Source organism: Cupressus sempervirens, chromosome 5, assembly GCF_028749045.1.
Source record: "Cupressus sempervirens isolate cs-2001-9-10 chromosome 5, ASM2874904v1, whole genome shotgun sequence".
Taxonomy (NCBI): domain Eukaryota; kingdom Viridiplantae; phylum Streptophyta; class Pinopsida; order Cupressales; family Cupressaceae; genus Cupressus; species Cupressus sempervirens.
This window is the reverse complement of record NC_143122.1, coordinates 76,166,618-76,190,498: the sequence shown is the minus strand read 5'-3', so window position 1 is coordinate 76,190,498 and position 23,881 is coordinate 76,166,618. Positions and strand designations below refer to the sequence as shown.

Sequence of the window (23,881 nt, the reverse complement as noted above, 5' to 3'; positions counted from 1 at the left end):
AAGTTGTAGAAGATTGTGGCGGAATTCTAAAAGGTTGTGGATAAGTCATGTATTGGGTGGTAAGTGCCTATTTAAGCAAGGCATATGAGCATTTCTAATCAAGCTTGAGAAGTGGAAGCTCAAGAAGGAGAAGCTTGCGAAGGAGAAGCTCGGGAAGTAGAAGCTTTGGAAGGAAAAGCTTGAATGTGTGAAAGTTGGAAAGTGTGAAAGAGAAGGAGGAAGTGAAGAGTGAGTTTTCCTGAGTCTATGGATAGAGCACCGAATGTGAGGCAGTTTACAACAAGATTATGGTGGAGTTGTGAGTGTAGACAGAGCGCCGAATGTGAGGCAGTTTACGCTTGGATCTTGGATAAGGTTGGAGAAGAGCTAGTGGTTGCAGTTTAGAAACAAGGAGGTTACTTGGGAAGCATTTTATCTCGTTGTCTTCATATTGTTGCATTCTTGGTTGTGAGTTGGTAAGGGTGGTGTGGCCCTTCGTCAGTGGTATCAGTGCGTATCTTCATCAAGTGGTATCAGAACGTACCATCATCAGTGGTATCAAAGCCAGGTTGTTCCTGAGTGTACAAGCAGATCATCGAAGTGTGAGGCAGTTTGTACCAGGATCTTGGTTGGGTAAAGTTTATCAGAGCAGGAGTTCTTGAGTGTACAAGTAGATCGCCGAAGTGTGAGGCAGTTTGTACCAAGACCTTGGTTGGGTGAAGTTTATTAGAGTGGGAGTTCCTGAGCGTGTAAACAGATCGCCGAAGCTAAGGCAGTTTGCACTAGGACCTTGGGAGGATATGCAGTTTGATCGATGGATGCAAAGAGGAAAGTTTGATCTTGTTGAGGCATGATCATAGAGAGCTTGTGGATTGCAGATCTGTTGTCCTAGACTTGTGATGTGGTTCTTGATTGTTCGTGCAAAGTGGCAGGTTGCGATCTGACTTGCAAACAATTCAAGGTTGTCACAAGGAGTGTGGGAAGGATTTGTTGCAGAGGGTTTACGAAAATCTTGGGAGATGGCTCCAAGAGAATTGGACCCTAAGATGATTGCGAAAATCCATGATATAGTGGATAGGAATTTTTGTAAGATGTTTTCTCAGTTGAATGCTAGATTGGTTGATCAAGCTAAGAAGGTCAAGGTGGAAGAGGATGGTTTGCTGATCACTTTGTGGAGCCTGATGCAAAACCTGTAGAGCAAATAGAGGTTGTTCCTAACCTTGCTGATGTCGGGATGGAGATTGGTTTTCATGGTCAGTTGGTTGAGTTTCACATGGAGACTACAGAGCATTTGGTTGTGGATGATCTAGTTGATATTGGTGATGACTTGTATGTTGCAGAGCACTTGGTCGTGGATGATCTGATTGTTATTGGAGGTGAGTTATGTATTGCAAAGCATTTTGTTGTGAGCAATGATATTGCTAGTTAGGCATGTATTGATGGAGATCTACATGTTGGTGCTGATATGGAGTTTGTTGTTGCTAATGCGGGATTTTTTGCTACTGGTGTGGATTCACTAGTTGCTGATGTGAATGAGAGTTTGTTGATGAAGAATTATGTTCAGTTTGTTCCTGGGAGTGAGCATGCTGATTGAATGGTTGAGATTCTCGTGTTTGATAGAGTGATGCAGATGTGGAAGATTTGTATGATGGTTTTCTTGTCCCCGTTGAGGTGGAAACCTTTGGTATGAAGATGGTGGTAGACCTTTCTTTTTTGGTGTCAAAGTGTGTGACACACTTTTCTATCTACCAAGGGAGTCTGATGCAAAAGCATCTTGCATGGAAAAATTATTGGAAAAAAAAAAAAAATTTAAAAATTGTGGAGAGAGAAAGTGACAAAAATTAGAGGAGAAATAATTTTTAAAAAAAAAAATGAAAAAAAAGGAGAAAGGAAAATTTTCTATTTTCGAGGTGCATAGGTGGCATAATAGAAAAAATAAAAAATAAATGTTTGTCATTCCATTTATCGAGGTGTGTGGGAAGAATTCTAGAAAGTTATGAATATTGTAAAAAGTTGTGGATATTGTAAAAGGTTATTGAAGTTGTAGAAGATTGTGGAAGAATTCTAGAAAGTTGTGGATAAGTCATGTATTGGGTGGTAAGTGCCTATTTAAGCAAGGCATATGAGTATTTCTAATCAAGCTTGAGAAGTGGAAGCTCAAGAAGGAGAAGCTCGGGAAGTAGAAGCTTTGGAAGGAAAAGCTTGAATGTGTGAAAGTTGGAAAGTGTGAAAAAGGAGGAAGTGAAGAGTGAGTTTTCCTGAGTCTGTGGACAAAGCGCCGAATGCGAAGCAATTTACAGCAGGATTATGGTGGAGTTGTTGTGAGTGTAGACAGAGCGTCGAATGTGAGGCAGTTTACACTTGGATCTTGGATAAGGTTGCAGAAGAGCTAGTGGCTGCGGTTTAGAAACAAGGAGGTTACTTGGGAAGCATTTTATCTCGTTGTCTTCATATTGTTGCATTCTTGGTTGTGAGTTGGTAAGGGTGTTGTGGCCCTTCGTCAATGGTATCAGTGCGTACCTTCATCAAGTGGTATCAGAGCGTACCATTATCATATTTACAGAATTATGTTAACAATATGAAATCTTTGTAAGTATTGTAAAAACATCTTGCTAGTAAGTTGGTTGGCAATATTTGTTATGAGCTTTAGAAGCTAAAAGACTTCTGATTAGCCTATTCTCAATTATATATGATAAAGCAAGTACTAGGCTATTTTATATAAAACTGGGCAAATCCGCTATTGAATTCAGATCTGAGTAATGATGGGTTTGAAGATACGGGTTTTGATCTTTCAAATCAACTAAAAGTTAATATTGCAATAGATTTAATTGAGTGTAGAAAGTGTAGTCTGTCAATCCATCAATTCCATCTATTTCAACCTAAAGCAACTCTTTTTAGTACAACATTCAATAAATGCAACATTCTATTTAAATGAAGCAATGACGCTTGAAAAATTATTTATAGTTTCTCAAGACAACATTCTATTTCACATTTTATTGGAGTCATAAAATACTATTTATGACAGTACTTACACATTAAAAAATGATCTGACATAACATTCCACAAGGATTCACATTGCTACTCAAAAGGAAAACTGCCGCACTTGACAAAAAAAAAAAATTTATTTTAGTTTAAAGGACAATTATGTTCCCAAGAAAATAGAGCAGTATTAAACACCGACTTTTATTTCACAAGTTTTGCAAGACTCAAATTGGTCTTTGAAAAGCTAGCTGCCCTTAAAAAGTTCAAGTGCAGCTGGGAAAGAAAGTGCAACTGTACAATGGAAATGACAATAATCAACTTATTCATACAAATCAAATTATACTGAATCTGCAATAGACTGCTCAGTGCACGTTTTATATGACTGACTATGAATTCGTCCCAGCAAAATTGCTATTGAGTTACCACTACAGGCATGCTGATATGCTGCTAAAAACCTCAATTCATAAGTTGTTATACTCTTATCCCCAGAAGAATGGAAAATATATTCAATGATGTAAGTGCACATATTACAGTTGAGATGAAACTGCATGAGCATTAGATATATGCGTTGTATTGCAGTCCACCTGGAAATCCTGTGGTTAATAATATACAAAATGCCTGCCGTCTGATGTCTATGCTGAAACAAATGCAAAAGTAGGCTCTTGCTGGCTGTTTATTGCCATCTGATCCAACTTTCCAAATGAATTAGATATAATAAAAACAAAAACACCACTTAAAAGTGAAAACAATGTAATATGGATAGAACATGAACGATCATTGAAATTCTCTAAGCACTCAGCTTGAAGACCACTATATTCCAATGTTCAGCACAGCCTACCGTCGTAGCTTCCTTAAATTACAACTGTCAGCAGCTAACAAAAAGAGCATCAATTGCCTTCCTTTTCTTTTCGCCCTTTTTGGCTCTTTTGTTCTTCCTCCCGACCGTAAACAGCATCCAATTGTCGTTGTAACTGTAAATCAAGTTAAGAAACAAATCAGAAGGAAAGAAACAAAAATAAAGTAAAAAGTAACATGTACATATGTATATCTGTGTGCTTTTGTGCTTAAGAGCGCGCGCGCGCGCGTGTGCATGTGCATAATATGACACTGCATTTGTGTGTATGCATATGAGTTCCATGCATGTTTGTGCATGCACACATGTGCTGTGCATGTGTAAGAAGGATTTTGCCTGTTTTGGACTCCAGTGTTTGTGACATCTCAATGATGTTTCTTTATCTCTATTGATAAAAGAATTAGAATTTTTATAAAACAAACAGGGCCAATTTGAAGGCTTAAGTACACATGGGCACACTATGGGTGTTACCATTTATCGCATATGAAAATATCAACCTGCTACATACAAGTGAAATTTGTGCAGACTGGCTAATAATAAAAGATCTCTCTCTAGTAGTACAACTTTTCATCACCATAGTAAAAATCATGCAATGCCTGTGGGCCATGTCAATTACGGGGGGGTCTCCTCTTGGAGACATTAAAATCACACCACTCCTAACTCGGGACATAAGCAGCCATACGGAAGGTCGTGTTTAGGTTGATTCATTCACCCTTTAGCCTAAAGATATAAAGTCAGTTTCCTCACGATCATAATGGTTTTGGTTATCACAGAAAAATTCCATGCTTTGATCAATTCTCACTGCAGTTGGCTTATCTGTATCTGCAAAAGTAATCATCTCATAATGGGCTCACTAATATCAACCACAAATTTCCCATGTTCCTACAATTTGTCATCAAAGATCAGCTGAAACAACATCAAATGATCTCAAAGTAAAAAAAATGTCCATGTTGCCAGGCACCAAAAACTATATCAAAGATTCAAAACATGATGCCCCATTGACCTTATAAAGATGCTCATTAAGTACAAAAAAAGGAATACATTTCCTATAAAGTTTGTGCAATTCCACTTCAACAATCTTTGGCAAATTACTTTTGAACACTGATGCTTCCATATAAAATATCCATTTTTTATCAGGCTCATTATTTATTCAATTTACCAAAGTCTATTGGTAATATAGTATGACATCCAAAATAAATGTTCTGCTTTTCTAAATGAGAAAACCAGCTATTCTACAAACTAGGATTGTATTTGTAATGATTTATGTGAAATACCCACATCTGCTATGGCACCACACAGCTTCTACTTAAGGAACTATGGTTTCTATTACACACAATAATCAATTCTCTTAGAAATATGCATATGCTGTACAGCTTATCATTATATTCACAAGTCAATGGTTTTGTGCATCGATACAATCATCCATCAAAATACTACAACAATCAGGAACACGTCAGCCCAATTAGTGTCATTTTTTGTTTAAAGCATCTACTTTGCTTAACAATTCTTGTTAGGGCAATAAAAATAGCAATCTTTGTTTGTTATCCCTATTTTCAAGGACAGTTGTTTTTGCATCTTGTTTTATCCTTGATTTATCGATAAAGTTGTTGTTGCTTAGTTTTTAAGCTAGCTAAAGAATATATTTTCCTTTTTACTTTTATTCTTTCTTTTTCTCCACTTTTTGCTTTGAGGAAGTTTATATATTGTAAATATATTCAGTTGCAATTAATGAGAAACTCTTCTTTCTTCTCATTCTCGTTCTAATTTTTTTTCTTTATGCATCAAGAAGTTATTTCTTTCAAGCTAGATCAAATGTTTGCAGGTTAGCTAAAAAATTACATGATATCAGAGCATACGGTTGCTAGAAAGAAGAATACAATTTCTTTTGTAGGTATTAAAGAAATTTAGTATGTACAAAGAATGGAATTTTTAGACTTTGTAAATCTGATGCTATTTTACTATTTCAAATGTGATGCAAGGACAAGTCTTGCTCCTTAACCCTAACTTCTCCTACGGTTCTCTCTAGGCCTCTTCTCTAGCCTAGCAAGGTTCTTGCATTAACCTTAACTTGGAAGGATCCCAATTCCATTCCTTTCCCCTTCCAACTTGTCCACACCAATGTAGAACCTAACATCATTCTAGTAATGCTCCTTAGATGCTCTAATGGCTTACCTATACCAAAAACCCAAATATGGCCACAATCTACTTAATATGAAGGGCGAGGATTGTCCCTAGGGTTTTGAGGCCATTGCAACACTCACCCATCAAAAATCCATTGAAATCTATATCAATTCCAAGAAACTGCTCCAACTTAGGTCTAAAAGGGCTATAAGGAATTAGGCCTCCAAACTCACCTTTTCCCACTTAACTCAGAAAAAGTCTTAAAGAGGTCGAAAACTAACTTCCTATCCAAATACCCTTTTGGGAGACCTTTAAGATTCACCTGGTCTCAAATCCCCATCCTGTCCGTATAGTGGAATGCTGATTTTAAGCCTAAAAACAAGGGTTTGCTAATTTGCTAAACGAAATCCCTAGGGTTTGTTCAAATCCCCATTATAACATGTCACCAAGAGGTCTCCTTTTGCATAGGGCTTCTCCACTCTAATGTCCTTCTCCCTATCCACTTGGACTGAAGCCTTCATTGCATTCAATTCCCTCATCTTTTGTTGTCAAACTTTGTGATCCCTAACCATGCTCACTTGGCTTGCCTAGGGCATCACTGAAACTTGGCCAAACTTGCTTTCCAGGGCCTGCACCCTTGCATGCCTATAGTACAAGAAGTCTTTTCACACATTCCAAGAGACTGTACCATTGCCACAGTGGAAAGGTGAGTTAAGACTCAATTTTTCCAAACTGCCTGATTCAGGACAGCAACTAGGCAAAAACCAAAATATTTGCAAAAAGGGAATGAAATGGATGCAACAACCTACCTAAGCACACACACAAAACTAGCTAATAACATCTACCAACACATGAACAAAGTGTCGTACGGAGATCAGTCCATCTAACACCTTCAAGAAGCAAAAATGTCATACAGTGATCAAAATAACACTAAGATTTGCTTACTCATTACTCAACAAACCTTTCACAATGCCATCCAACCCTTGTTACAGGTCGAGGGAGGTTTTAAGTAGACCCATTACCCCTGCTCCAACCGCTTTGAGGTGGTTATACAACCATCTGCTCGTAGTTGCTCTTTTTGCAAAAGTTGTCATGCAACTTGACAACTTTTTGTCTATATGGACCAAGCTTGGTCAAAGCCTCTTGGAACTTTGAGAACTATTTGAATATGTCAACTAGGACATAAAACCACCATTCTACCTCTTCCTTGCCCAATCTAGCCCTCCAAATGCACAAAAATCACTTTTAGCAAAAATGACAATATTTGCATTTCACCTAGCAACTTTGGGCAATTAAGTAATATTGCATAGTCCTAAGGACCTAGTTAGACCTCCTATGGAAAAGACACACATTAGGACTCATTAATCCCTTTATTATCCTAGTGGCTTGGCTAAGGCCACTACAAGCTAAAACTCAAGTTAGGAACCTACGTTGTTAGATAGCCTTACCTAGGTGCTCCCACACCATGCTCCCCACAAGAGTAGATCATGTCACTCCTGTAGATAGTATGTCATCAGTTATTCCCATCTTCTTGAAATCTGTAGCTGCAACCCATGTTGCCTCTAACTCTAGCTTATCTTTCCACTGGATGAGGTATTCAATGTATACCTTGTGTCTGGTAGTCTTCTTGACTCTTGAGTCCAGTACCTTCTCTGCCTCTAGCTGCATCTTGGGAGGTAGAACATCAGATGTTACATCCTTGCTGACCTCCTATATGTTCACATCTACTTCAGTTAAAGTCCTCTAAAAGTGGGTTAGGTTTGCAACATTGAAGACTAGTGAGATGTTTAAGTCACTAGGCATACCCACCTTGTATGCATTGGCTCCATATTTAGCCATGATCTTGCAAGGTCCCACTCTCTTCATCTATAGTTTGGTAGGTACTCCCTTCTGCAACCTAGACTTGTTCAAATGTACCATGACATAGTCACCTACTGCAAATTGAACATCTTTTCTCTTCTCATCCACTTTAGCTTTCAATTTTTGTGTAGATTCTTGTATAGTCTTCTTCACCTATTCTTGAATCTCCTTCATGGTCTAAGTGAAGTCTTTTTCCTGTCCACTCCTATATTCCATAGACCCAAGGTCTCTAAGTTCACACACACCTCTTGGATGCATCCCATAAACAATCTCAAATAGGCTCTCCTACTTCTTGTCCTATTTACACTATCATTATATGCATATTCTACTTGAGGAATAATCACATCCCATGTCTGTCCATATTCCTTAGCTAGGCACCTTAATGAGTTTCCCAATGTCCTATTGACCACCTCAGTTTGACCATCAGTCTGAGGATGGTAAGTTGATCCAAAAGATAGGTTAGTTCCCAACCTACTCCACAGGGTTTTCCAAAAATGACTCATAAATTTGGCATCCCTATCAAGTACAATGCTTAGGGGTAGTTCATGGATCCTCACAATCTCCTTAAAAAATAGTTGTGCTATATGGCTAGCATCATGGGTAGTCTTACAAGGTATTAAGTGGCTCATCTTGTTGAATCTGTCCACCACAGCATAGATGCTATCACAACCCTGTTTTGTCTTGGGTAGTCCCACAATGAAGTCCATGCTAACACACTCACATGGTTCATTAGGGATTGGTAAAGGTTGGTATAACCCTGCATTACTAGCTCCTCCTTTTTCCTTCATGCGCACTACACATTGTTCAACATATCTTGTCACATCCCTTGACAACTTTGGCCAATAGTAGAACCTTTGGACCAACTCTAGGGTCCTGCTGATGACAAAATGTCCACTTAGGCTTCCATTACACTTTTCTTGGATAAGGTTCTCCCTCATAGAACCCTTAGGAACACACAATTGATTCCCTTTGAACAACAGTCCGCTCTACAATGTATAATCAGCAAAAGAGCTATGAAAATGATTTTGAAACTCAGAGCATACCTTGTAAGCTTCAGCAAAGTCTTCATCATTCTTGCAGAGGTCCTTGAAACTCCCAATACCAATGCTATCAAGTTAAACTTCTTGAATGGTCAACATCCTCCTGCTTAGTGCATCTAAAACCTTGTTCATCTGCCCTTTCTTATGCTTGATGGTGAATGTGAATGCTTGAAGATATTCCATCCACTTCAAATGTCTATTGCTTAACTTTTCTTGGGTATTGATATATCTAAGGGCTTGGTTGTCAGTAAATACTACAAACTCCTTGGATAGAAGGTAATGCCTCCATTTCCTAAGAGACTGAACCAAAGCATACAACTCCAAATCATAAAAAGAGTAATTCTTAGCTTTAGTTAGCTTCTCACTGAAGAAGGCTACTAGCCTACCTTCTTGACTCAACACACCCCCTACTGCCATCCCACTTGCATCACACTCTAGATTAAACAACTTATGGAAACTAGGCAGTTGAAGGACAGATTGTGTGGCTACTTGTTGCTTTAACTTTTCGAATGCATTTCCTACTTTAGGAGTCCACTTTAACTTGGTCTTCACTCCACCTTTTATGGTATCTAATAATGGTGCACAAACACCACTTGAATTCCTAATGAATTTCTTATAAAACTGAGCTAAACCATGGAAACTTCTTACCTTTGTTGCTGTAGTGGGTGGGGGCCAGTTGAGGATAGCTGTAACCTTGTCTTGATCCATCTTCAAAGATGCTTTGGATAACAAAAATCCTAGGTATACAAGCTCTTGCTTCATAAAGTCACACTTTTCCAAATTGATTGCCAACTTCTCCTCATGCAACTTCCTCGGCACCATCTCCACATGCTCTAGATGTTCTTCTCTTGTCTTGCTGAAGATGAGTATATCATCAAGATACACCACTACAAACCTTCCACTGTAATCCTTCAACACTTCATTCATGAGTCTCATGAATGTGGTAGGAGCATTTGAGAGCCCAAATGGCATCACAAGCCACTCATACAATCCATCTGTGGTTTTATAAGTTGTCTTCCACTCATCACCTTCCTTTATCCTTATCTGATGGTAACCACTTTTAAGGTCCAACTTGGTGAAGTATTGAGCTCCTCCAAGACAATCCATCAAGTCTTCAATCCTAGATATGGGAAACCTGTACCTTATAGCAAACCTGTTGATGGCCCTTGAATCTGTACAGAGCCTCCATTTTCCTCCTTTCTTGGATGCCAAAACTACTGGCACTACACAAGGATTGATGCTCTTCTTTATCAGACCATGATCGAGGTGTTCTTGCACTTGCCTAGCTACCTCTCTATTTGATCTGGGGTAAGCTTATAGGCTGCCTTATTACGCAATGAAGCACTAGGCACAAAGTCAATCTGATGACTTATTACTCTCCTCAAAGGTGAAGTTGCAGGTGTCCCATCACTCATTATGTCCTTACATTTCTCAAGCATTTCTTGGATTTCAGTGGGTAAGGGCTCTTGCTTAGTTTTCTCTTCATCCTTAGGCTTAAGGAGAATGACATATCCCTCACTATCTTCATGCTTAAGAGCCTTGATGAACTCTTTCCCACTACTCAACAACACACCAAGAGTCTTGGACTGTGATTCATCCTCCTCCAATAAGGATTGAATCTTGAAAGTCCTTCCATCCTTCCTAAAAGAAATAGAATTCTCCTTCCCATCATATACAACACCTCTGTCGTATTGCCAAGGTCTGCCCAATAGTAGATGGCATGTATCCATAGGCAGTATGTCACAAAGTAATTCTTCCTTGTAGCCTGCAATTGCAAACTCAACTAGAGTTTGCTCATTCACCAACACACTTTGTCCTTTGTTCAACCATGTAATCTTGTATGGGTTAACATGAGGTACCTTCTTTAACTTGAGCTTCTCCACTGCTTCCTCTGATATGATGTTGTCTATGGAGCCTGAATCCACAATCACCTTGCACACCTTGCCCAAAATCTTGCACCTAATTATAAACAATGCCCTCGTATGCTTGGGTCCATCCTTGGTTGTCTGATCAACACTCTTGAACATTAAGTTCTCTCCTCTCTCTGAGTCAATATGATCTACCTCAGATACCTTAGAAATCATGGTGTCCTCTTGAGCGCAGGCAACACTTTTATCACCACTTGAAGAAGTAGGCATGTCAAGACATCTATAGGAAAGGTGACCCAATTCACCACAAGTATAACACTTCATACTTGCAAAATATTAGTTGTTCCTACCTGTACCTCTTCCTCTTGAATAACCTCCCCTTGGAGTAGTTTTATTGCCCTGCTTTGCCAATTGGACTTACCTTGATTTCTTTGATCATTTCCTCTGCCTTGATATCCACCTCTGTGCCCTCTTTGGTCTCTTCCTCTACCTCTACCTTTAAAGTTTGAATCACCCTTCTTCCTATTTTTCTCTACCACCTTAAGTGCCAATTGATGACACTTCTGAATAGTGGTGGGGATCCATAGGCTTAGCTCCTCTTGGATGCTCCATTCAAGTCCACCCAAGTATCTTGCTGCCTTAACAGGTTCCTCTTCTCGTATTTTGGACCTTAAGCATAGTTTTTGAAATTCCTCTATATAAGAAGCTACATCCAAGTCTTTCTACTTCAAGCCTTGCATCTTTCTATGCAACTATACCTCATAATCTTCTGGCAAGTAGTTCTCTTTCAATTTGGTCACCATAGCATTCCAGTTAGCTATAGGCTTCTTGCCCATGCTGACCCTTTCATCCTGCAAGTACTTCCACCATGTCAATGCTGGTCCCTTGAGTCTTGATTTTCCAACCTTCACTTTTTGTGCCTCTGTGACACCTTCACATTCAAAATGGTTCTCCATAGCCTCAATCCATTCCATCACTATATCAGTGTCCATCTTTCCATTAAACAATGGAATTCCTTCTAGGGCTTTTCTTCCTAGTGCTTTTAATGACCTTTAAGAATGGCTCTTCATTCATTGGAGGATCTGATTTAGGTATGATGTCCTCCTCATCAACCTTTGCCTTTCCTTTTTCACTACTTCCACCTTCTTCATCTTTATTCTTGGTTGCTTTCACAACTTCTAGCTTAATCTTCATTTCTTCTAGGGCTTCTTCAAGGATCTTGTTTTTCTCCTTTTGCTCACTCATCTCCTTGGCTAACGCTACATTAGTCACCATGTTTGTTTCACCTACTAACTCCTCTACAGTCTGAAACTATAATGTCCCCTTTTTCTAGGACATTATAATTCTGTGTGTTGGTTCACTTTGCCTAGGTTTCAAGGGCGGAAAGGTTCTTTATAGGGTTTAGTTCGAGGTTTGGCCTAGGCATTTCCAGTTTCAGACCCATCGGAGTAGTTTTGGCAGATTGTCCGGATACTTACTATTTTTAGTAAGTAAACAGAGCACAGTATTTTCGGTACCTCAGTGTTGGTTTGGAAGCGTCTCACCAAGAGCTTTCCAACGAGCTATTGCATGTGATTATTTGAGTTCATTTGGTCAGCTATTTTAATGCCTGATGATTATATGGTTTCCTGACTAAGTGACTATTAAAGTCATTTAACTTATCACTTTATTTTTAAAAATTACTATGTTCACTTGAGTGCCTAAAGGACAAAAAAGGTGTTTTATCCCACATTGCTTAAAAGAGCGTGCATCACATTGGAAAAAGTGATAAAGGTACAATAGACTCCACATGGGAAAATATATGAAAATTATAATATTCAAAGAAAATATTAATCTGGAAGCTGAAAACAACTACTGGTTATTTCTTCTAGGACGCAAACCCTTGAAGAAGTGTTGGGTGGATATTTTGCAACCGACAGTTTTGGGTAAAAATTCAATCTCAAAATAGGATGACCAGCCATAGCATGTGAGACAGAGTCTCTCCTACCTTAAAGGGAAGGCTCCCCCTTCTCACTGTTCCTTGGATCAACTCAAGGTAAGCAAGAAATTGAGAGATTTATAAAGAGGGTGTTACTATTATCCTTTTCTTCCTAACTTTCAAGAAAGGATCCACTTATTCGTACGGCGAATAATGGGCAAGGTGAATCTCTAATTACACTTCTATCACGAGCTAGAAATAGTGATACCGATAAATTTTAACTAACTCAAAGGCTAGCCAAAATGTACCAGTTTGGCTCTAAGTCCTGTTGTACTTCTATGTGGTAAAAGTTTTACAATTAGGGCACAAAGACTCCTAAAAGTAAGAACAATCTAACTATTTTGCGAATTAAGATGAAAATACAAGCCACAGACAAAGCTTCTAGCTATGGATTTTCACAATTGTTCCTGGTCAAAGCTTAGGCTTCAATTGTTTCTTAACTCTCTATGCTCTTTTATTGAACACAATAATAACATGAATCAAGACAATAGGCACAAATTATAGTCAAAGCTTCTAATTTGTTCTATCACAATTGCTTCTAGTCAAAGCTTCAAATCCAATTACTTCTTTTATTCACTTTTCTCCCAAATTCGTACTACAAAATCAAAGTTATGCTTGCACAAATGTGGCAGAGCTTTCTTGCATACAATAAAGATAATTTTTACAATGAGGGGGCACTAATTTATATAGGCACAGGAGTTGAGAAAAAGGTGGAGGAAAAAGTGAGAGCAACTCAACCAACTTTGACCAAGTCTAACTACAGAAAATAAAGGGTTACATGCAACTGCACGCGCAACTCGCATTACATCGTTTTACATAGATGTAACTTGTATTACATGTAATTACACTTTTTCATGTAATGCATCTTCTCTAACTACAAATATGAAAGAAAAAGAAAGAAGATGGAAGAGAAAAGAACAATTCTGAAAGGCCTTGTACTTGACGATGCAATCCTAGATGATAACAGGATTGGGAGTTCTTGTACCTTGTACTGCTGCATTCACGTTGATAACCATAGTGTTGCGTCTTTTGACAACCTCTAGCTCTTTTTGATGAATTGTCCATTATCATGTGGAAACTTGATGTGATCCATCTTTTCTCGCTGAAGTTGTTGTGAATTCTCCTTTGTAGATCAGCACAAACTGGAGTCGTTGACACTTTGAAAACCTTTTTGACGATGTTCGGATGTACACTCAGAACAACTTTCCATCAGCACCTTTAACTCCTCTCTTTTTTTTCTCTTTTTTTTTGAAGTAAAGTACTTGGCGCATGGGAATGCGTGTAAATGGAAATTGCTGGTTTTCAAAAAGTGAATTGGGCTTTCAAGATGTCATTGCACAAAAAATGGATTACATGTAAATGCAACATGTAACGGAAGGTGGAGGGTGAAATGAGATGCAAGTGTGAGTGAAAGATACACTTTACATGCATATGCCGATGAAGGCTAAGATGAAAAGCATGGAAAGATACAAAAACATGTATTTGCTCATGGAGGTGCAACTGCATATGGAGAAGAGAAAATGACATCTTTTTGACTTTACAATAAGTGACTTTTAGTCAAAATCGGACCTTTTAGATGCAATTACATGTAAGACATTTCATGTAATCGTGTTGTGCGAATGGAAATGAAAGGTGAGATGGGTGAAAATGGAAGTGAAAAATGGGATTACATGCATGTGCGGATGGCGAATGAGATGATAAACATGTAATCGCATTTGTCGGATGAGATGTGAGATGTAATGACATGGAAATGGAATGTGGAGTGAAGTGAAATGTACTCAAGTTCTTGGGAAAGAACTTGCAATTTCCTCCAAAATGGAGAAAAACCGGCAACAAGCACACAAAACCAAAACAAAAGAAAAACATACCTTTGAAAACAACTCAAAACATGTCAAGATGTAATGCACTTCAAAGATGAAATTCGAATTTGGAACTTGGGGAAGAACCAAAAGTGTGAAAATGAGAGTTTTCATCCTTTTTAAAGGCAAAATGCACTTTTCATGGCATATATATGGACAAATGGGCAATTTCAAGCTAAAATATGCAAGGAAATAGCAAGATACGCACAACTTAAATAGCAAGAAAGAAAGAGTCCACTTGCATGAAGATTAAGTGCCAAAAATGAAGGAGAAAGAGCCAAAATAGCAAGTTTTATAGACTTAAAACAAATTCTCCCTTAAATCCGGATTTTCAAACAATCTTTTGACTTTTTCCGCACTTGCATGTAATGGACATTCAATAGTCGAATTTGACATGAGAAGGCAAAAAAAATGTGGTCTCTAAAGACAATATCATGCATTTAAAACTCAAAAACAATTCCTCTTGATCAAAGGTATGGGCTGGAAATGCATTTTTTGAGTTTTTTGAACAAAAATATGACTTTTTTATTTAAAAATCTAGGCCGTTTTTGCAAAAACGTGACTAAAAAATGCATGTTTTAAAGTCATTTTTGACTTGTGAATGCAAAAATGACTTTCCCAAATGGATATACATGGATCAAAATGCAAAAAAAGTGGCTTCAAAACACATAAAAGTGGATTAAAACTCTAATTTTCCGAGCATTTTAAGCAAAAACGTCTTTCTCCAAGCAAAAATGATTTGGTGTTTAAACACCAAAATAATGATCACAATGTAATGAAATCAACAAATAAGGTCAAAACGATTTGATTCCAAGCAAAAACATGTTCCAAATTTGAAGATTTATGGAGTTTTTTGCAAAATTGTGCCCTAGCTTGGGAGTTTTAAACACATTTTTTAGTGCAATATACTGATTTTTGATGAGGGCAAAATGATCACCTCTCCAAAACATTTTGAATGCAACTGATTTCATCCAAATCCATGGAGAAAATCAAAAGTTATGATCAAAATAGGAGGTGTTTGAAGCAAGAAAATGTTTTCTTCACATAATAGGACATTTTTATGTTCATTACATATTTTAAAACATGTTGGAAGGCAAAAGAGGACCTTTTAGAGTCCATTACATGTTTTTAAATATGTCTTGAGACATAATCTCACTTTTTAAAGCCCATTACATATTTTAAAATGTGCAAGTCTCTAAAATCTCACTTTTTGGAGTCACTTACATATTTATAAACATATCTCACCTTTTTGATGCACAAGCATAAAAACTCAACTTTTCATGTCATTGCATCAAAAAGGTCCACTTTTACAAGCATTTGATGTAATGGCATGAAAAGTATTCTTAAAGTGAATTTTTAGGTGCAATAGCATGAAAAGTTTCCACCTTTTATAGATTTTTATATGCATTTGCACATAAAATGTCCACTTTGAGGCATTTAAGTTATGTATTTCACTTAATTTTATAAAAATGTCATCAATATGGGTCAAAAATAACATTTATGCATCATATTAATCAATATAATACATAAACATTATATTAAAGTGACATTTATATAGGTATTTGATTTAAAAATCAAAAATTTAAAAAGTAACTATATAGTTCTATCGTCACTTTAAGTGAAAAATTAAAAAGTAACTCAACTTAAAATTATAACATAAAGTGCACTATAGTCACTTTAAGTTATAAATTTAAATAAAAAGTAACTTCAAAACATAACAAAAAGTGAGTAAAATGTTATATTTTCAAAAAGTGAATGTCAAAATGAAAATATAACATCATATTTTTAATTCGTGTTGTTGCACCTAAAATGTCCACTTTTGAGGATCTAAAATGACCATATCTCTTGACTAACAACTCCGATTAACCTGTAGGTTAGACCGAATCGAAGGGAAAAACGAAAGGCATGACATGAGAAAAACCAAAGGACTAAAAACAAACAAACGCAAACTCAAAAGTAAAAAACAGACTTTGAAGGCTTCAAAAATCAAGCAAAGGCTCAACAAAAAGAAAAACAAAAAAAACTTGACGAAGGCCTTCAATAAAAAGATTCTCAGTTACCAAATTCTGCTATTTAGGCACGGGTCCTGGTACTGGTACAGTTTTGATACTGGTTCCCTTAGGGTACTTCATGGGTTCTTTGTGGGTCCTTTTGTGAAGGACACACACTGAACAAGGGCACCTGGGAAGTACCCCAAGGCGACTAGTCAGTCTATGTATGTATTTCTGATTTTTTTATCAACATGCTCTTTGTATAAGCTTTAGATATTGTCTTGCAACAGCTTGGTAATATTATTCAAGTCAAAATTGGTCTATGTAATGCACTTAGTTTATGACAGTAGTTAAACAGCAATCTACTTTAACTTATTTGAAAATCAGAGACTGGTTTTTTTTACTTGTAGATCTGAGTACATTACTGTTGATAGATTTGTAATAGCCAGGCCATAGCTATGTTTGTTAATCATTATCGGATTGATGCCAATTTGTAATTCATGTAATTTGAAACAATATCAGTAATGCAATTAACTTATTTATAATTTTATTGGCCATTATGGATTTATGAGTATCACTCTTCTGTTTATATTTTTGAAATCAATTTTTATACATACATACATACACATGCGAACGAACCCGAACCTGCAAGGGAGCAAAAATTGCCGTACCCACGAATCCAAACCCCGTATTCGTACTCGAACCAGAACCCGAATCGGCAACTTAGAAAAGATTTATTGTATCAATTGGTACCAATTGGTTGATCAATACTAACCAATTAAATAATGAACTAAACTAAGAGAAATGCGAAACTAAGCTTGAAAAAGTTTCGTACTGTTACCTACATTTTGTGGTGACAAAATGCAGGACAACAAGAAGCATTCGAAGGTTGGACGCAAACCTAGCCTTCTTACAAGTTTCATTTACATTGCCAATCTGACTGTCATTTCTGTTTATAAGATTGGATTACTTGAATTGTTGCACGTTATTGTATTGTTGTTGTATAATACAGTTAGCGCATTTTGGGTTATGTTTATTATGTACTTCCTGATTATTGGAGGAATAAACAAGCTTTTCTAGGTTTTCTCGTATGCACATTTGCTAGTTATAAAGTGCATTTAAGTTCTGGAATTTATATTTAATGTTGGTTTTTCCGTTCAGATTTAAATCTGCATTTGTTATCACAGGTTTTTGGTAAAATATCCGGAGAGGGTTATTACAGTGGTATCAGAGCCTATGTATCCTACCAGCCTGCAAGGTTTACGTTTGACCACTCACGAGAAATTGAATTTCAGTTCTGAGAACAGTGAAGTTTGATCTAATATTGGGAATCAGTAAGTAATTTTCAGAGGAAAACGTGTAACTAGAAGACAACCTAGTTCGGCACATTATAGTATCAATTTTGGAAACTCGGTTTGAAGGCTAGACATGAGTTCCAACAGCCATGGTAAATAGGAGGAAAAACTAAGCTAGTTACCATTTCATATTCTGAAGTTCTGGGCATTCAAACTTCCAAATTGTAGAACAATTTGTATGAGGAGATTGCATCTGTGTGTAGTATCCCTGGAAAATGTGAATGATGTGAAGTGCTCTTTTCATAACAATAGACGTCCACCCGAGTGTTACTACAGGTTCTCTCTTCAGTGTTGAAAGTCGAAGAAAGAAGAAAAAGGAGTTTTATGGGTCAAGCGTAAGAATAAGGGTTACGAAAACTGGAAAGTGTGCTCCCCGCAGGTAACAGTAAGTGTGTAGCATACCATGGGAACCATTAGAAGTTCAAGCCCTCATTCACCATAGCTGGAAGGTAGTTCGAGCACAAGAAAGAGTTTACGACCAAGCATAGACAAGAGTCTGAAATACTGTAGCTGCCGGAAATGTTCTAACAGGTTTTCTTTTTCATGTGAGAAAGCCACGAGTTGGGAAACACATGAATAGGCCCAGAATGAACAGTCACGCAAGGTAAATACACGGCAAGCCGAGTTGAATGGGTATACGTGGGATCCATCACCAACAACCAATGTCGCGAACTCAATAAAAGGCGGCCTTAGGAAATCGCAGGCAGTGATTCACGGCACCCCTAGCGCGGGAATCATTTGCATTGAGAGTGGGAAAGGCACGTGGGTGGACAAAGACACCATCATCAGTTCGCACGGCGTGTGGAAGCTTGCAACCTGGGAAATATCTACTGATGGCAAACCCATACCAGGTTGTTTTGAACTAGACCCGACCCCTACACACAGGTGCCATACTGCATTTATGTATTTTGTGTCGTGTTCGTAACTTGCCTCTTGCGCCAGCATTGCAAATATATATTGTATTTGGGTTTCGATGCATTAAAAGGCAACCTTTAATATGTTTACTTATATCTTAGTAATGAAGGTTACCATTGTTATATAAACCCCTACAAACTATTTGTTTAAATGCTTCACTGAGATTGGTACTACAGAGATATAGATTCATCTTTCTGTGTTGGAATGAAGGACTGATTTTGTGGAAAATTGCTGACTTTCTTATCAAACCTACTGTGAATAAGCAGAGAATGATATAGTTTAAACTCAAATGGTTTGAATATGGTTGTTTGAATTCTCTTAGCTTAAATACAGGCAGCATTTTCAGACTTGTTATAGTGTCCTTTTAACATATCGGACTTCTTGGAAATTGTTTGATAAAATTCCTATTTATCTCTGGGTTATTCTTGGCTACAGAGGCCGAGCAACAAATGGATATTTTAGTAATATTTTGTCTTTTACATTCATGAAAAAATCTTAACTAACAAGAAGATAATCTGGTTAGATTTTAGTGGAGTTGCGACCCTTGAAGATTTTCTCAAGGATGTTGTTGCTTTGCTTGCATATGAAGGTCCAATAACATCTGACTTGGGTTACCTCCTCAGCTTGATTCAAAGAGAAGCGGTTGCAAACGCAGTAAATGCTATGGTTTATCAAGTAATCCTGCATTGCAAAACAAAACTAAAAAAGCGGGTACCTTGACAGATGGGATTAATGGAATGCTCTTATGTGCAAATTGATATTTAATTTCTTAAACAGAGGGAGGCAGATTGATGAGTTCAAATTGAACAGGTTCCCTTAGTTCATACCTTTTCTACTGAACATGTTGGAATTTTCTTTTTGAGTCCCCATTCCAAGGCAGAAGGAAGAACGGATTCAAACAGATATCCTAGCAATCAATAGCTTCCACACAGCTTGCTACCCACAAAGGATAATCTATCTGTTGTGTTAGTTAAATCTTGGACAGTATATGAACAATTTTGCATTTAAAGAAAAACATTGCAGCGGTTTTCTTTCTCTAGCAAACTATTAAATCTACATTCCTCAAAGGTGCAAGGAGCCCACTAAAGATCCAGTCCAAACAGCAACATACATTATCACTGCACAAACTAAGGCATCATATCAGCAAGCTTGCAAACTACTTAACAGGATTAAAATGGGGAAAATCCCTGGCTATAAGTTGCAACCGCAATTAGCTCAAAATTTCCAATCTTATATGAGGGCCGAAATAATGAGCATATATGATGAGTACAACAAATTTCCTCCATAGATTCAGAAAGAATTACCCTTCATTAATTATGTGGACTTTCAGCTAGAATTGCAAAACAAGACAAATATGATGAAAAACAAATATTATGAATTGGCTCGAGTTCTCCTTGCAAAGAACAGTTACAGAGATTTGCATAGGGAAGATATCAATCAACCTGATAGTAGCACTAATAATGACACAAGTATACTAACAGGTAATTGGGAGACAAAAGTATCTTATGGAGTTGTTTACACTAGTCCTTCTGATGAGCAGGTTAATGGCCCATGCAATAGAATTGACCAATCCGCCAACATTGGCAACTCCAACATCTTATTTCGTGACATGGAAATTAACTTGGATGAATTTTATGGTGACACCAGGCTGGAAATTATTTCAAATTTTGAGGAGCAAATGGACAGCGATGTTTGCAAGACAGATGATCTAGCACACGTTGAGTTAGAGGATGATGCAGAGCCACACCTTGGAAAACTCAGGAGGAATCAGACACTCAACTGAGTTGCTTCAAGGGGCATCTACAACCTCCAGGATCACACACTAAAATTCGGCCCAAAAACTAAAACTTTTTAATCTTCTGCAAACTATCAACTTGTTTCCAGTGAGAAGATAAGAAAAATCCGTTCAAAACTCAGACTATCGAAAACTTGCACAAAGACAAAAAAAAAAAAAAAAAAAAAAAATTCATATCTCTCCAAATTCGATTCCTCTGCTACATAGCCGACTGGCTCTCATTTTAAAACTGACTTTATTTTCCTAATTAAAGGATGTGAAACGTTTTCTTTTTATTTAGAAAAGAAGAACGTCTTCTATCCAAAAAAAGGATAAGAATCTGAAACGTTTTTTCTACCAATATTAGACAGTCATTTTCTAAATCAGAAATATTCTAAAAACTGCCTACTACCTTTTATTGGATTCTAAAAATCATTAAACACTCCACCTACGAACTAAAAAAAATTATTCTAATTTAAGACCCACACACCTGGTCCTAGGTGGCTATATCTGGAGAGCTTATCGAACTACTACTCTAGGTATGCCACCACATGTAGGACGTTATTACAAACTTCAAAAACTAAAAGCATTTAAAACATAACATTAAATTCCCTGTTACATTTTCAACAATGTTGCCTCCTATAGCGTTTCTCTTCTCTACCACTACAGCATACTCCCCTGTAGAATGAATCTCAAGTCCTCTTGAGATGATGTGTTGTAGAAATGAATCTCATTCTTCTTTCGAACTTTCCAATTTCTTTGAACTAGGATGAGCATATCTACAAGAAAAACAAAAATAATATCCAACTTCTCCACCTTGTAGCTTTGATTCTTTAATGCTGTAAATATCACAGAAAATTCTCCAGCATGATTCACTATACATGAAATCTGCATCCCTGCATAAACATTATTAGAAGAAAACATATCATCAGCATTAAGATTATTTGAGTTCTCTTCTTGAATATGAGTTTCCTTATACACCATGTAATGTGCATCATATCTATCTTCATCAATAGTAACCATAAACTTATTTGCTTCTTGACTATCAACCAGTTTCACATCTTGAATCTTAAGAATCGTATTTATCTCTTCTTCCTTTATTAAACATTTATCATCATCTTGATCTTCTGTAGTAATCTCACTTTCAAATATCTCTTTCTTATTACAACTTTGCTCAAGAACAATAACAGTATTGCACTCTTTCCTTTCTTCTTGAAGCTAAGTTTCCATACTACCGCCATGCCTTTTCCATTCTCCCACAATGGCTGCAAATTTTTTCCATAAATCAGATTCTTCTTTAGAACTTGCTGTTACACATTCCTTAGCTTCATCTTCATGCCATTCCTCTTGACATTTTTCTTCATTATGCATATTTAAGGCTTCATCAGTTGCCTCCAAAATCTTTTCCGTAGGAGTACCTTCCAGCATTGTACTCTTCTCTATTTTCAAAAGACATGTTACTGTTCCAACCAGAGATTGTTTGCATTCAAATCCAATAGGACTTGTCTTGTTACTGCTCTCGTCAAGAGATACTTGCTGCACTTCTTGTTGCTGCACTTTGTGTTCTTGCTGCACTTCTTTCAACTTAGCTTTATTCTCTTTCAACTTAGCGTCATTCTCCTCAAGTCTCCTTCTCAAATTGTTTATCTCCTCTTCTATCTTGCTTAGCTCTTCTCTTTGTTTTCTCCTTTCTTCTTTCTCTCTTTTCTTCTTTTCCTCTATCTCCTTCTGTTTAGAATCCTTTCTCTGTCGATACCTTCTAAAAAGATACAATAAAGCTCTGATACCAAAAATGATGCAGAGCCACACCTTGGAAAACTCAGGAGGAATCAGACACTCAACTGAGTTGCTTCAAGGGGCATCTACAACCTCCAGGATCACACACTAAAATTCGACCCAAAAACTAAAACTTTTTAATCTTCTGCAAACTATCAACTTGTTTCCAGTGAGAAGATAAGAAAAATCCGTTCAAAACTCAGACTATCGAAAACTTGCACAAAGACCAAAAAAAAAAAAAAATTCCATATCTCTCCAAATTCGATTCCTCTGCTACATAGCCGACTGGCTCTCATTTTAAAACTTTCTTTTCCTAATTAAAGGATGTGAAACGTTTTCTTTTTATTTAGAAAAGAAGAACGTCTTCTATCCAAAAAAAGGATAAGAATCTGAAACGTTTTTTCTACCAATATTAGACAGTCATTTTCTAAATCAGAAATATTCTAAAAACTGCCTACTACCTATTATTGGATTCTAAAAATCATTAAACACTCCACCTACGAACTAAAAAAAACTATTCTAATTTAAGATCCACACACTTGGTCCTAGGTGGCTATATCTGGAGAGCTTTTCGAACTGCTACTCTAGGTATGCCACCACATGTAGGACGTTATTACAAACTTCAAAAACTAAAAGCCTTTAAAACATAACATTAAATTCCCTATTACATTTTCAACAATGTTGCCTCCTATAGCATTTCTCTTCTCTGCCACTGCAGCAGAGGATATATCTGAAAATGTTGTTTCCCAAGGTGCTGAAAAATCAGAAGATTCTATGGAGAGCAGCCCACTTGTGTTTGAAGGAGATGGTCAAAGACCATTTTCGCTCCTTGACTTATTGGATATGCTTTTGGTCAAAGAGGACAAGATTGTCCAAGTGTTGACAAGAACCGATGATTCTTCCAAATTGGTTGAGGATCTCATGCGGAAGGTTGTGACAGAAGAGAGACATGGGAATGTATGTGGCGTCACAAGTCCTCTTTTACATACGATCTTTGAAACGTTGAAAATGATAAAATACGAGTACTTGCAACTATTAATGGATAGAGATCTAGCAATAAAATTTGGAAGGGACAAGGAGAGTGAGGTAGATGAGCTATGCCTTTAATTGAGCTTAACACATTATTCCATCCACCAAGCTGAAAATCAAACAAGTGGGGCAGCCACTTATGAAAAAGATGACTGTGGTTCAAGGGCACAAGAAATCACGCAAATCATTGAAGGAATTCATAAAGTGGGTAGATGTGAAGGCAAGCAATGTGATTCAATCACGTATTTCCCGTTTGAGACTTTCTATGGTGAGAAAAAATTTATGGATCAGCAAGTTGATAAGTCCGAAATTTTTTATTTTATGACAGCAACTGTACATTTTCACAGGAGGACATAATTAGTGACACAACTAGTGAGGATAATTCAAAGTTTTCAGCAAATGGTGAACCATCCTTTTATAAAGACTTTGACATAAGCGAGAGTACTTATGGTGGAGTAGGAAGTTCAGATTTATCCTTAGCATGCTCAAAGGGATTTTTCA

At 37.2% G+C, this 23,881-nt stretch overlaps 1 protein-coding gene across 5 annotated transcripts in view; it reads right to left on the bottom strand.

Annotated features, from left to right (window-relative positions):
* Positions 1–3,138: 3,138 nt before the first annotated feature.
* The window catches only part of LOC149554625 (Protein kinase superfamily protein), a 159,746-nt gene continuing 139,003 nt past the window's right edge, over positions 3,139–23,881 (bottom strand). For 4 of the 5 annotated variants that reach the window (XM_089828686.1, XM_089828685.1, XM_089828684.1 and 1 more), the window contains one exon: positions 3,139–3,932. In XM_089828686.1, the coding sequence (XP_089684812.1) occupies positions 3,849–3,932 (84 nt within the window). In that variant the 3' untranslated portion in view covers positions 3,139–3,848. The remainder of the gene's footprint in view (positions 3,933–23,881) is intronic. The other variant, XR_016364406.1, reaches the window with a different exon arrangement.